The sequence below is a fragment of the Myotis davidii genome, unplaced genomic scaffold, assembly GCF_000327345.1.
Source record: "Myotis davidii unplaced genomic scaffold, ASM32734v1 scaffold169, whole genome shotgun sequence".
NCBI classification, from domain to species: domain Eukaryota; kingdom Metazoa; phylum Chordata; class Mammalia; order Chiroptera; family Vespertilionidae; genus Myotis; species Myotis davidii.
In genome coordinates, this window is record NW_006383005.1 from 204,281 (window position 1) to 216,769 (window position 12,489).

A 12,489-nucleotide genomic window follows, 5' to 3' on the forward strand; every position below is an offset into this window, starting at 1 on the left:
AGTGAGGACCCACTGGGACCAGGCCCTGTACCAGCTGCTCTCCTTCCTTATCTTGAATCTCCACAAAAGCCATGTGAATTGGGCAGCATTTTCTGCACATTCAAAATGAGGAAACTAAGTTTCAGACAGCTCAGAACCTGCGTAAGGGCACAGAGCTGGTTTGTCGTAAAGTCCGGGCTCAAACCCAGCATCACAGACCCCAAAGGCAAAACAACACACCTGCCAGAGTCTGCTGGAGGCAGGGTGGCACATGGGGAAAACATAGGTTTGGGGGTCCTATGGATGTGAATTCAAATCTGTGTGACTTTGGACAAGTTACTTACCTTCTCTGAGACCTGGATTTCCCATCTGTAAAATGGGAACCATACCACCACCTCCCACTGACTCTCACGGAGTCTTCCCGCATGCCTGGGGTAGAGCACTGAACCTGGGATCCAGAAGGTGGTAAGTAGGAGGATGCTCTTTCCCCGGCCCCTGCAGAGCAGAGCTCCTGCTCTAACCTACGTGGGGAGGTGGCCCCTGCCTCCTCTCCCCCTCGAAGGCCCAGCTTACCCAGCACGAGGAAGGACAGGACCCATTGTAGCACCGAGATGACCTGTAGCTGCTTTTCCACTTTGGACCTATTGAGCCAAGTAACGGAGAAGAGATCCTGGAGGGCAGAGAGGATGCTGGAGCCGGTGCCTGCAACAGGGGGGGGAGACGTCAGCCTGCTGCCCCCCTTCTCTCCAGCCTCAGAGTCCCCAACACCAACCCGCCTCCCACAGGCCCCTTCCTAGATGGGAGAGGAGCACGGGCCACAAAATCACACAGACATGAGTTGAAATTCTAGCCCTGCCACGCAGTAGCTACAAATTCTGGGCTGTTCACATGCCTCCCTGGACCCCAGTGTTTATACAAACCCAATGGGAATGGTGTCCCCTTAGAGGGTTTTGGAGACCAAATGAGGAAGCCAATGAGGCTGGGGGAGGCTCTCCATCACTGCCAGCTCTCTTCCTTCCCTCCACCCCCATCAAACTCCTGTCCTACCCTTTATCTGGATCTAGTACAAATATTTAACCTTTGCTATCTGTCTGTGAGGCCAAGGACAGAGGTTCAACATCCAATTTGCAATGGTTTTGCTCCATCTGTACTTTGAACACTCTGAATCCCTACCCCACCCCCTTGTCCCCAGGACTGATTCCCTTTCCAAGGAGCTGAGGCCTCTTGCCCACACCCCCAATACCACTGAGACCACCACCACTAGCACCATCAGAGGGATTTACACTTTTAGTTTCATCTCAGTGCTCAAAGCTTGGGGCCTAAAGAGGAATCAGGCCTTTGCTTTGCAAAGGACCTGCTGGCCAATGAGCTCAGGCTGCCTGGGACACTGAGGGCTGCAATTATGTTCACTACCAAGCATGTGCCACGCCTGGAAGTTAGGGCAAGGTATGCTCACTTAATTGGCTCTGTGGCTGGGCCCCCCAGGATGACGCCTTGGACTTCAATGATTGAGGGGCAGCCAGGCCAGAAAGCCTGGTGACTGGGGGAGAGCCTGGACGAGGTTCCTAACCCATACCCCACTCCTTCCAGCAGCTGGACCAAAGGAGTGGAACAGTTCAAACCCATGTCTGCTGAGCCCCAACTGCATGCCCCTCGCTCAGCGTATCTTCACTGAGTGCCTACTGTGTGCTAGTCAAACATTCCTTCACACCACTCACTCAGCAAGGCTCCAGGCACTACATCACAGTCTTGTCCTTGAGGCTATCACGGCCTTTCACACTGGCCTACTGCTGGGAGAGGAAGTGGGAGGGAGGGGTCTAGGGCAGTGGTCGGCAGACTGCGGCCCCTTGAGTCTGGCTCCTCCACAAAATACCACATGTGGGCGCGCACGTACAGTGCGATTGAAACTTTGTGGCCACACTCAAAGGGCCAAAGAGCCACATGTGGCTCGCGAGCTGCGGTTTGCCAACCACGGGTCTAGACAGAAGGGAGTAAATAAAAAAAGTCCCATTCGAGTCCACAATAGTTTCTCTTTACCTGGGTGTATGTGGGTGGGTGGGTGGATGGTCTGGCTCCTCCACAAAATACCACATGTGGGCGCGCACGTACAGTGCGATTGAAACTTTGTGGCCACACTCAAAGGGCCAAAGAGCCACATGTGGCTCGCGAGCTGCGGTTTGCCAACCACGGGTCTAGGGGCTTAACTCAAGCCTTTGCATTTCCTCAAAATCTGTAGAGCAACAAGGTCACAGCAGAGTTCAGAAAGGAACAGAATGCCCATCAGCTGAAAGTCAGCAATTGCTTTGACTTTTAGGAGGAACACAGGCAGCTCAAGGCAGACACCCCAGTCCTGTCCTCTTTACCTGCTCTACTGGATTAGAGGGAGGGGGCTTGGTCCAGCAGGACTCAGGTGTCAGTTCAAATCTTGGTTCCACTCACTATTGTGACCCCAGGCAAGACGATGAGGGCCGCCTGACAGGGTACGATACATGTTGAGTGCTCAGTAGCATCTAATACTCCAAAGGCATACATGCAGTAAAGGCGGCAGTAGGTGAAATCACTGAAGCAACTGAAGAGGCTGGGCCACAGAGGCATTCCAGAGGTTGGGCCCATAACTGCTCCTTCACCCTCTCTCTATAAAAATCCCACCATCACAGGTCTTCTGCACCCCCATACTTCCCTGATGACCCATCCTGGAGACTGAGGACCCTCGGAGTCATCTAGAAGAGCCAATAGGATCACCAGGGAGACTGCGGAGAGGAGCACCGACTTGCACTGGGTTACGCAGGCAGCAGAGCCAGGGTTTAAAACTACAAAACATTGTTGAAAGAATCAGGGCACCTCCCTTTCCCCTACAGCAGGTGCCGAGTGCCCATGGGACACAGTAGGTCCAAGAGTGAGCTGTGCTCAGAACCTGGGGAGGGACATGGGGGAGGGAAGTGAGGCCCCAGCATAGGCCTGAACCCTGGGTCCAAGGGCTGGCCTTCCAAGTCATCCCCTAGCAGCTGGTTCTGCCTCCTGAACTGGGCCAGAGGAAGTGAAGCAGGGGCCCTGGCAGCCAGGAGTAGGCTAAGGGCTGGGGAAAGTCCCCGGCCTGGGCCTGGGGCAGGCTGGGTGCTCTGGATGGAGAGAAGTCAGAATGCACTCGAACACCTTCCTACTCAAAGTGTGGTCTGGGAGCTGTTTAAACATGCAGGATCTGGGGCCCCAGCCTGGATCTGCTGAATCAAAATGTGCATTTTAGCAAGATCCTCAGTCCAAAGTCTCAGGTGGGCAGGTCTGGAGTGGGGGCAGGGGCGGAGGAAGGAGCTGGGAGCCTCTACCTCTACCCTTGCTTGCGGGGTGGGGTGGGGGGCGGGGAGATAAAGGGAAGGGAAGCGGGGAGGGCAGGCACTAGAGGGAAGGACATCAGTCATTGAGTCATTGTCTTATTTGGCCACTTCCTACTGCAAACAGGACCCCAAGGCCAACAGCTTGAGCAGTGCTTAAGGAAAGGGCTGAGGTCAAGCCCCTGCCCTTGGGTCAGCGCCACCCACCTGGCAGCACTCATCACCACCTGGCACTCTCCCGCTTGTGGGGGAAAGAAAGATATAACAATCCCCCATTGAAACAACCGAAAAGACCTGGTTCTGCTCAGCGTATCAGAGGTCCCTGACAATTAGATAAGGGCAGCGTGCAGGAACTAGGACCGTCTTGTCCAATCCTGACTCGGACAGGAAGAAGAGGGCCTAAGAGACTCCCCCAGGCCCCATAGCAAGTTGGCCAGAGCCAGGCTTTCCCCACACCATGCGGTCTGTTCTCACCCAGCCCTGTCCCAACTATGGCCGACAGCCAGCTCTGCAACCAGGTGAGAAATCAAAGTCCTCTGAGGAATGGCAGGTGTCCCTGTGGGGGTCCAGGAGGAAGCTACCACTGGGTTCCGCAGGCCTGGGCCTGCTCGGCTGCCTCCTGTCCACAAGGGTCAACCTGGCTGATCACAGAGCCCAGCCCCAGGTGCTGGCCTGTCCGGGACGCTGAGCCCCAGCCCCAGTGCAAGCCCTTGGGTGGTCCTAAGAAATATTGAGTCACTGCTTCTCTGTCTAGAAAGCCCCTCCTTGCCTTGTCCACCTTCTGACCCCCTGACAATGAGACAAGACAGATTTTCTTTCAAACCCAGATAAGGTGAGCCTTTGGAGAGAGGTCATCTTTCCCTCGCTGAGATTATAAACTCTAAGGCCCGTGCAAGCTTGGAACTATCAGGGGCTGTATTACACCCACGTCTACCCCGCATCCCCACCCCCTGCCCCAGCCCCGATGGAGAGAACCTGTCTGAAGATAAAGTCAGGAGAGGCCAGTTGAATGGAGAAATAAGACAGAGAAATGGAATCCTCCCTCTGGGCTCTACCGCCCCTCACCTTGTACTAACTGCTGATCACAAGTCCATTCTCCCATCACACTGGGAGCTGCACAAGGGCCAGGCCTGGGTCTGATCCACTGGGATCCCAGGGCATGGCCAGAGTGACACTCAGAAAGGTTTGCTGAGCAAGAAGAAGAGCAGGTCTGTTCTGGCTGCTCCTCAGGCTCCCTCCCTGCCGTGCTGGGTGATAGGTGTGCTGCCCACATGGCCCACGGAGCTTCGGGGCCTCCGAAGCACTTCCATAGGCACTCCAACTCCTCACCAAGCCGGGGAGTTGGGCACCATCATTCCCATTTGATGGTGATAAAATGGCTGAGGGAAGCGACAGGGCCAAGGTCATTAACTCAGAGGGTGGCAGAGTTGGACTCGATTCCGCCCCAACTTCCCGGACTGCATCCTGTCTCCATGCTACAGGTGGCCCAAGTTCCTTCTCTCTCCTCCCCACAACTAAGTGGGGGAAGGCTGGGAGGGGACAGGGGAAATGAATGGTTTTCCTTCCGAGGGCAGCCAGGAGTAGGCACCTTGTGCTGTAGGTTAAATAGCAGTGGGCCTTGGGGTTCCAGTCCCAGCTCTGTCAACAAGCGTTAACAATAGCCAAGCCACTCACCGCTCTGGGCTTCAGTTCCCCATCTCTAATAGGAGGGTAGGGAGGATGAACTCTGCAGTCGCTTCACTGCTTGGACTCTGGTGTCCACCCTCCTGAGGATGCCACCCCCCTGCCACCTTGCAAGTGTCTTGGTACAGTTGCCTAGTAAATAGGAAGTGGGGCTTCAGCTGGCACCCCCAGGCCTTGGCCAGTCCTCACCGCTCATCTATCGGCACCTCCTCTGCCCCAGCTGTGGCTGGGAGGGGTCCAGCAGAAGCTAGTTGGATGCCAATGCTGCAATCAGATGCCACCACTGCCACCTTCACACCGAGTCCTGGGCGGGGCCGGCAGGGAGCCTCAGCATCTCGCCAAGTCACAAGTCCAATCCGCTCCCTCGGCACCCCTGCCCCAGCCTCCCTCGGCACACCGTGCTCGGAACACCCTCTCAGCACGTCCACTGCAGCCGGTGTCTACTGCTGTGGCCATCCTCCTCTGCCAGTGTCGCCTGAGTGCCAGGCTGGGACCTAACTCATCTGTGTGCCCAGAGCCCTATGTAGGGCCTGTGACAGTGGAGCTCGTAGAGGTTTATGACATGAATGAACTAACCCAGAGGCCTCCGAGATGGTTGACGGCCTAGAAGCCCGAGTTAGACTGGGCTGCCTGCTCCAGCCCCATCACTGGGGGCCCTGGAGATGGAATGAAGGCAGAGAAAGTGAACTTCTCACCCTCCCTCAGCATGGGTCTTCCCACCTGTGATGGAAACAGAAGTCCTACCGACAGAGATGTCCCTTTTTCATGGAGGGAGACAAGGCAGGCCATAGAGTAAGCTGACTATAAAGAAAAATTCCCAAGAGCCGATTCAAATAGCTGCTCCCAGGCACCGCTTATGTTACGCAGCTCATATCTCCCGGCTGGGGGACGGCAGATGGCCGAGTCACTCACCTCTCTGGGCTTCAGGCAGAGGGCGTGGAGCTGCCAGAGAGGCCCAGAGCGGCTGCACCCGGCATCCCCTCCCCTCATAGCTGTGTGGGGCTTCTCTGTCCACACCACTCCCCAGGAAGGCAGACAAGGCAGGAACCCCATTTCACAGAGAAGGAAACTGAAGTAAGGTGAAGCAAAAGAGGTTAAACCATTTGCTTGAGGTCAGGAGATAGGGGAGCCAGGACTCAAGGCAGGCACTTGGGCGCCGAGTCCCTCATTTCCACGATGCCACGCCGTTGAGGGCTTGGTCCCCAAACCAAGCCAGTCCACACCCAGACTTCAGGGACACACCCGCAGGCGATGGAGGGCTGTCTGCTCTGCCCACTCCATGCCCCAGTCTCTGGGGACATTCTCCTGTGGACTGGTTGGGCAAGGAGGGTGAGCACCCACCCCCACCCATGGTTCCTACAAACTGAGCTCCTGCTACAAGGGCTAAGCCGGAGCTGCTCAGAGCAGTGGGGCCAAACAGGCCTCAGTCCACGGCTCAGGTTGGGGGTGGAGGAGGGTATGTCTGAACACCTCCTTGCTCAACATCTGATAGCAGAGTGACCAGGGAGGTGCACCCGGGGCTGATGAACACAGCGTTTCCTCTCAAACAAGCTGGAGGGGGCAGGGTCTGACCTCTAATCCCCATAATCTGAAAAAGGGCCCTGGGCCCGCTCTGCCCCTGCATGGCTCTGGGACCGTGGGCCAGTCCCTGAGCCTCTCCCGGTCTGTTGTCTCATCTGCTAAGTGAGGACAACCATCCCAGCCCATGGGGCTGTGGGAAGACCAAGTGAAGAAAACGCAGGTGAGGTGCATCTGGCACCTGTTAGGGAATTGAATGATAGCTACCGCCTTCGCTCCTATCAGCCATCAGAGCGGGAGGGGCATTAACAATGGGCAAACACAAAGTTGTGGGCTATGAAGAGGGAACAGAGCGAGGGTGGTGACAGGGAGCCCCTGTGGAGCTCCACAAGGATTCTGGGAGGCAAAGAGGAGGGGAGTGGTTGGGGGGACTGCGGAACAGACAGAGGGAGCTGTGCAGAGGCAGGCCCAAACAGAATGTCCTAGGACCCAGGAATGGGGCTCATGTTTACCCCAAATGAAGCGGAGGACAGAGAAGCCGGAAAGGGCTGAAGTGGTCCAAAAAGGCTGCCTGAGGAGATGGATGGGGCCAGAGACAAGACTGAAGCCGGCAGCACTGAGGGTACGTCCTAGTCACCGGGGAAGCAGCAGCGAACATAGCAGAGGAAGTCTCGCCTGTTAGGGCCTTAAATTTTGCTGAGGGGGAGATAAAGCACCTACAGGTGAAGGTGTGATGCAGTGTCAGGCAGTGAGCTATGAAGAGAAGTAACCTGGGGGTCCTGGGCGCCGCTAGCCGCTAGAGAGAGGGGTGAGAGGACCCTCTGAGCACAGCCAGCCTCCATTCAGAGGCAGGAGCACAAGGTCATGTCTCCGGACAGCCCGCACTGCTTCCTCCACCCGCCTTCCATACCGATGTCTGGGGAGGGGGCCCCTCACACCAGCCTGGGAAGATGCCATGGACAGGAAGCTGGGAGTCAGGAGGATCTGGCCCCTAACTCGCAGGAAGCAAAGCTTTCGTGAGTCACTTCCTGTGCAAGCCTCAGTTTCCTCATCTGTACAGTGGAGCTAATACCTACCTCGGCAGGCTGTTGTGGGAATTAAATGAGATAATGTACAGGCAAGAGCTTCATGTGAATGCCAGGTAATTACTACATGAGCCTTTGGTGTCCTCTCCTGTCTAATGGGTACAGCAACCACTGTCCTGCTTTGGAGCTGCGGTGCTGGCGGATTCAAACCCTGCCTCTGACCTCTTACCTGCTGTGAGATCCTGAAGGTCCTTGCCCCTGTCTGAGACTCAGTGTCCTCCTTAGTTATGACCCAGGGTTGTTGTGAAGAATCGAAACAACTTATGGAAAAGGCCCAATGGTGTGTGGCATTCTGTTACAGACCTAGGAAGATGCCAGAGAGGTCACGGAGATGTGAACAGCCCCTGGGGCTCTGTGAGTGGGAAATCATCCTGCTCACGTCCCAGGGGACCCTGCCTTGGGGGCCCACCGGGACCTACGCTCTGCCCTGGGCCGCCAGCTGACCAGGACACAGTGAGGAAGTCACCCCAAGCTACTCTAAAGAACTGGGTGCAAGTCTGCAGGGAGGCAGAGGGTGGACATACCAACACTCCTGATGACCCTCCCAGCCCCAGGGTTGTCCCAGAAGCTAGGCCAAGTGCCAAAGAGATGGCACATCTTCCAGGTCAAAGGCAAGCTCCCTTTCAGGCCCCAGGTAGCTTTCAGTGGGACTTCACACGTGATGATGAGTCAATCGTGGCTCTGGAGGGCCATGTCTATTATTTTAGAATCCGAGTCCAGGGCCGGGCTTCTGCCAGACGTGCCCACGAAACTGTCCCCATTCTGCACCTCACATATTCAGCCCGACATTCCTTCCCACCAGGAAGCCTTCCCACACTCTTGGCCCTGCCTGCATTCCCAGAAGGTAGAGTTCTGTCATCTGCAAGTCCAGTCCGGCCACTAGTCAGTACCAGCCAGGCGCTGAGTGCTGGCCCCTTAGAGACCTTCCTTGCTATTGGGGGCTGACCCACCCCACATGCCCCCACCTCACCCCTCTACTCAGCCCTTCTCATTAGCAGAAAGGGTGTGCATTTGTTTGCAGGGACCACGTCTTATTTATCGGGATCCCTGTGCTGGGCACAGAGCAGGAGCTCAATCAATGTTGGCTGAATGACTGGATGCTCGCCGACACCGAGATGAACAAACAGGCCCTGGACAAGAAGAGAGATAAGCCCAGTCCACAGCTAACTGACCTGGGCCATGACAGAGGGTCACATGGAACTTTCTGGGGAATTAGGAGGGAAAGGTCTCCTCCAGCTGGGGGGGGGCGGGGGGGGGTGTTAAAAGCAGGGTAGCAGTGGAAGGCTCTAGAGCAGTGGTTCTCAACCTGTGGGTCACGACCCCTTTGGGGGTTGAACGACCCTTTCACAGGGGGCGCCTAAGACCATCGGAAAACACATATATAATTACATATTGTTTCTGTGATTAATCACTATGCTTTAATTATGTTCAATTTGTAACAATGAAATTGCAGGTCACCACAACATGAGGAACTGTATTAAAGGGTCGCGGCATTAGGAAGGTTGAAAACCACTGCATTAGAGGCGGAAGAGGTGGAGCCCAAACATTAGCATTCATTCAACAAGTGCTTTCTAAGTCCTTTTACAAGCCAGGTTCTGCACCAGGGTGCTGCAGACCCTGCCTCTGCTTCTGGGACATCTGCTCTGCCCCAGGGCCACCTACCCCAGCTATGACAGCCCCAGGAGACAGGGCTATGGCTAATTAGGCACAAAGAGTAAGTCAGGGTCAGGGAAGACCCTTAAGCCCTGGAGGACATTCTGGAGGAGGTGATGGGGCAGGTGAGATGTAAAGGTTGAGTAAGAGTTTGCCAGGCTGCCAGGAGGTGCAGGGTCAGGACCCCGGGTACTGGTCCTGCAAATGGTATTTGCAAAGGCCTGGAAGGGAGAGAGCATAGGTCTGAGGAATTAACGAGCAAGTAGCTCAGCCAGGCTGGAGCAAGAAGAGTGTGAGTGTGAGTCTAGGTGAGAAAGTGAAGAGAGAGCCATGAAGGACCAGAAATGCCAGGCAAGGAGTTCTGGACACCCGCCTGAAGGCCAGGAAGACTGTGGCCCACCCCTCCCATTCCTTCCACTGACCGCAGCTGATGCCTAAGGGCCCCATGGCCACTAGCCAGCTGTTTACCCGGTCCTGACACACTGGTGGATTCTTTTCTGGAAAAACTAATAATTCCCACTTTAAGAGTTCTGTTTTGCAAATGAGGGGTCCGTACAACAGGGCCATTGGGATATCCGGCCCCAGGGGAAAGCCAACACACAGCTGTGGGGGTGTCCTGGCTGGGAAGCTACTGGCTTGGCCACCGGGACCCCGCCTGGGCTCAGTGGATTCCTGCCCGTTGGTCCTCAGGGCCTCCTGCGTAGGATACAGGCAGGGAGCCAGCATCCTGAGTCTCCTCGGATGCAGGGACCCTGGCCTCCTCCAATCCTAGGCCTCAGTTTCCCCAGTGGCACTAAATTAGGACTTTAGGTGAAATCAGCTGAAATCTGAGGTCCTGACAACCTGGGCCTTCTGTGCTCTGCTAGACTCTACTAATGAATTTTTATCAACAAGAGGCCTCCCTAAGAGACTACAAGCCCCTCCTTGGGCTACTCTGGAGACCTGAATTGTCAAGTATTTGGTTTTCAGGAAGTAGAGAAAGTCCTGGGAGAGAGGTCAAGGAAGTGGGGCTCTTAGGATGCCATGTTCCTAACACTTGGGAATGATAAACAGGACCATCAAGGTGACTGATGAGGAACCCAATGGCCTGCTTTCTCCACCCCCACCTTCTGACACATTAAAAAAATAGCTACTGAAGTAGGAGGGTTGCCATGACAACCCACCAGCCTGTAGGTATGTCACCAAGGAGTCCTCAAAATAGGCTCCTTTCACAACACATGAGTAAGCGTGGGGAGCTAAGTTCTTCTGGGGCACTTACCTGGCCCCAAGCAGGACATGAGCCCATTTTTTTACAGGGACAAATTGAGGACAGAGCCCCGCAGCATTTAGGGGCAGGACTGGAATCAGGAATTTGTGCAGCAGATCTGGAATGAACGTGAGGGGACCCACTTCAGCCAGCCCTCCTCGCTGTACAGGTGAGGAGGTCCATGTTCCAAGAGGGCAGGGTCTCATCCAAGTTCACATGGGAAGCAGATGCAGGGTGAGACTCCTGGCCCTTTGCTCAGGGCTGTTAAATGTACTCTAACAATGAAAAGAATTCACATTTTCTGCTTCTGTTGATTTGCCCAAATGGTTTGTCAGTTCAGTTTCCTGGGGTCTGCAGCAGAACCTGGGCGGATACTATTATGATGCTTTTGCCCATTTTATAGATGAGGAGACTGAGTCAGGAAGGTGTCAAGCCTGAGTCCTACCCCCAGGCCCTCAAATCTACTAGCAGCAGTTCCATATCAGAAGCCCCCAGAAGTGGTAGAGGCCAAGAAACTGAGGGCACCAGGCTCCTCTACCTGCAAACTCCCCCTCCCTGCCCCAAGGATGTAGGTGAGTCACCCCAGGCCTGGACAAGGGTCTGGGGTCTCGGCCTCTTAGCATACATACTAGGGCTTCAGACCAGGTTGGTGACTTGGAGGCCTCGCCACGAGACTGCCACTCCCACCCAAATCTCATGCTCTGTTTATACCTGATCCTGAATGTTTCCTCCTGCCTTCCTAATGCCTATTCATCTTCCCATGTACAGACTGAATGTCCTCTTGCAGAAAGCCTTCCCTGGCCCCAAGATGACTTAGCTGCCCCACCCTCACGTTCAGGCCTTCCAGTTCCCCTTGCTCCCTTCGCTGTCACTGTGTAGTCATCTGTGTACATCCCTCCCACCCCCCAGTCTCACTTCCTCAAAGGCAGAGACCAGGGCTGACCGACCTGTATGCAGTACAGAGTCTAATGCTCAGAGGTGCTTCATCAATAAACCGCACGGTCCCCACCAAGGTGAAGCTTCTGGATGCCCCAGCAGAGCCTGCCACTCTCCATAGTGTTGGGGGCCTGTTGCATGCACACAGTCACACAGGACAGACAAGGCCTAACTTGAGAGTCACAGGTTGGTTTACAAAGCACTTACCATCCACGCTCACTCAAACTCTCACTTCCTGAGAGCTTGGGATTTCCGATCCTCTATTACAGGGGGAGTGAGATCCCCAGAAGGGAAGTAAGCTGCCAGTCACATCCCAGGGGGAAGCCAGAGCTGGAATTCTAGCTCTCTGGCTTCTAAGCCCTGAAGCAATGAGGGGGACCATGGCAAGCCAGCCCTACCTACTTTATATTGAGCCCTAGATCCAGCTTCTCATGAGATTGTGGGTGTCTCCAGGGCAGGAGAGAGCTGTAGCCCCAGCACAGGCGGACAAAGAGGAGGCCTGAGGACCGATCAAGGAACCACACTGAGGCTACAAGCAGAGCTTCCTGCCAAGAGGAACAGGGCAGCTCTCAAGAGAGCCGAGGACCCATTAATGATTCATTCATTTAACAAATATTTTCTGAGCACCTACCACATGCCAGGCATTGTGCTAATGCTGAGGACACAACATTGAGGAAGACAGACAAGGTCCCTATTCCCAAGGCGCTGACATTCTTATGGGGGAGACAATGACCTACACGATTAAGTCCACATGATAAGTTAGGTAATGAAAAGGATTATTTTAAAAAAATCAAACAAGTTGTGGGGACTCCCAAGATGGCATGGTCAGAAAAGGCCTTTGAGGAGACTGATCAGAAGCCAGCCATGCCAAGATCTGGGCAGAAGGGCAGCACCAAAACCCTGAGCAAGCCCTAGCTGGCTTGGCTCAGTGGATAAAGCATCGGCCTGTGGACTGAAGGGTCCTGAGTTTGATGCCAGTCAAGGGCACATGCCCAGGTCATGGGCTCCATCCCCAGTGTGAGGGATGCAGTGCAGGAGGCAGCCGATCAATGATTCTTTC

The 12,489-nt window shown here is 55.0% G+C and overlaps 1 protein-coding gene across 1 annotated transcript in view; it reads right to left on the reverse strand.

The window, feature by feature from the left end:
- The window catches only part of DGAT2 (diacylglycerol O-acyltransferase 2), a 34,070-nt gene that overhangs the window by 16,850 nt on the left and 4,731 nt on the right, over window positions 1-12,489 (reverse strand). The window contains exon 2 of the mRNA XM_006777907.2: window positions 553-681. Within this exon, the coding sequence (XP_006777970.1) occupies window positions 553-681 (129 nt within the window). The remainder of the gene's footprint in view (window positions 1-552; window positions 682-12,489) is intronic.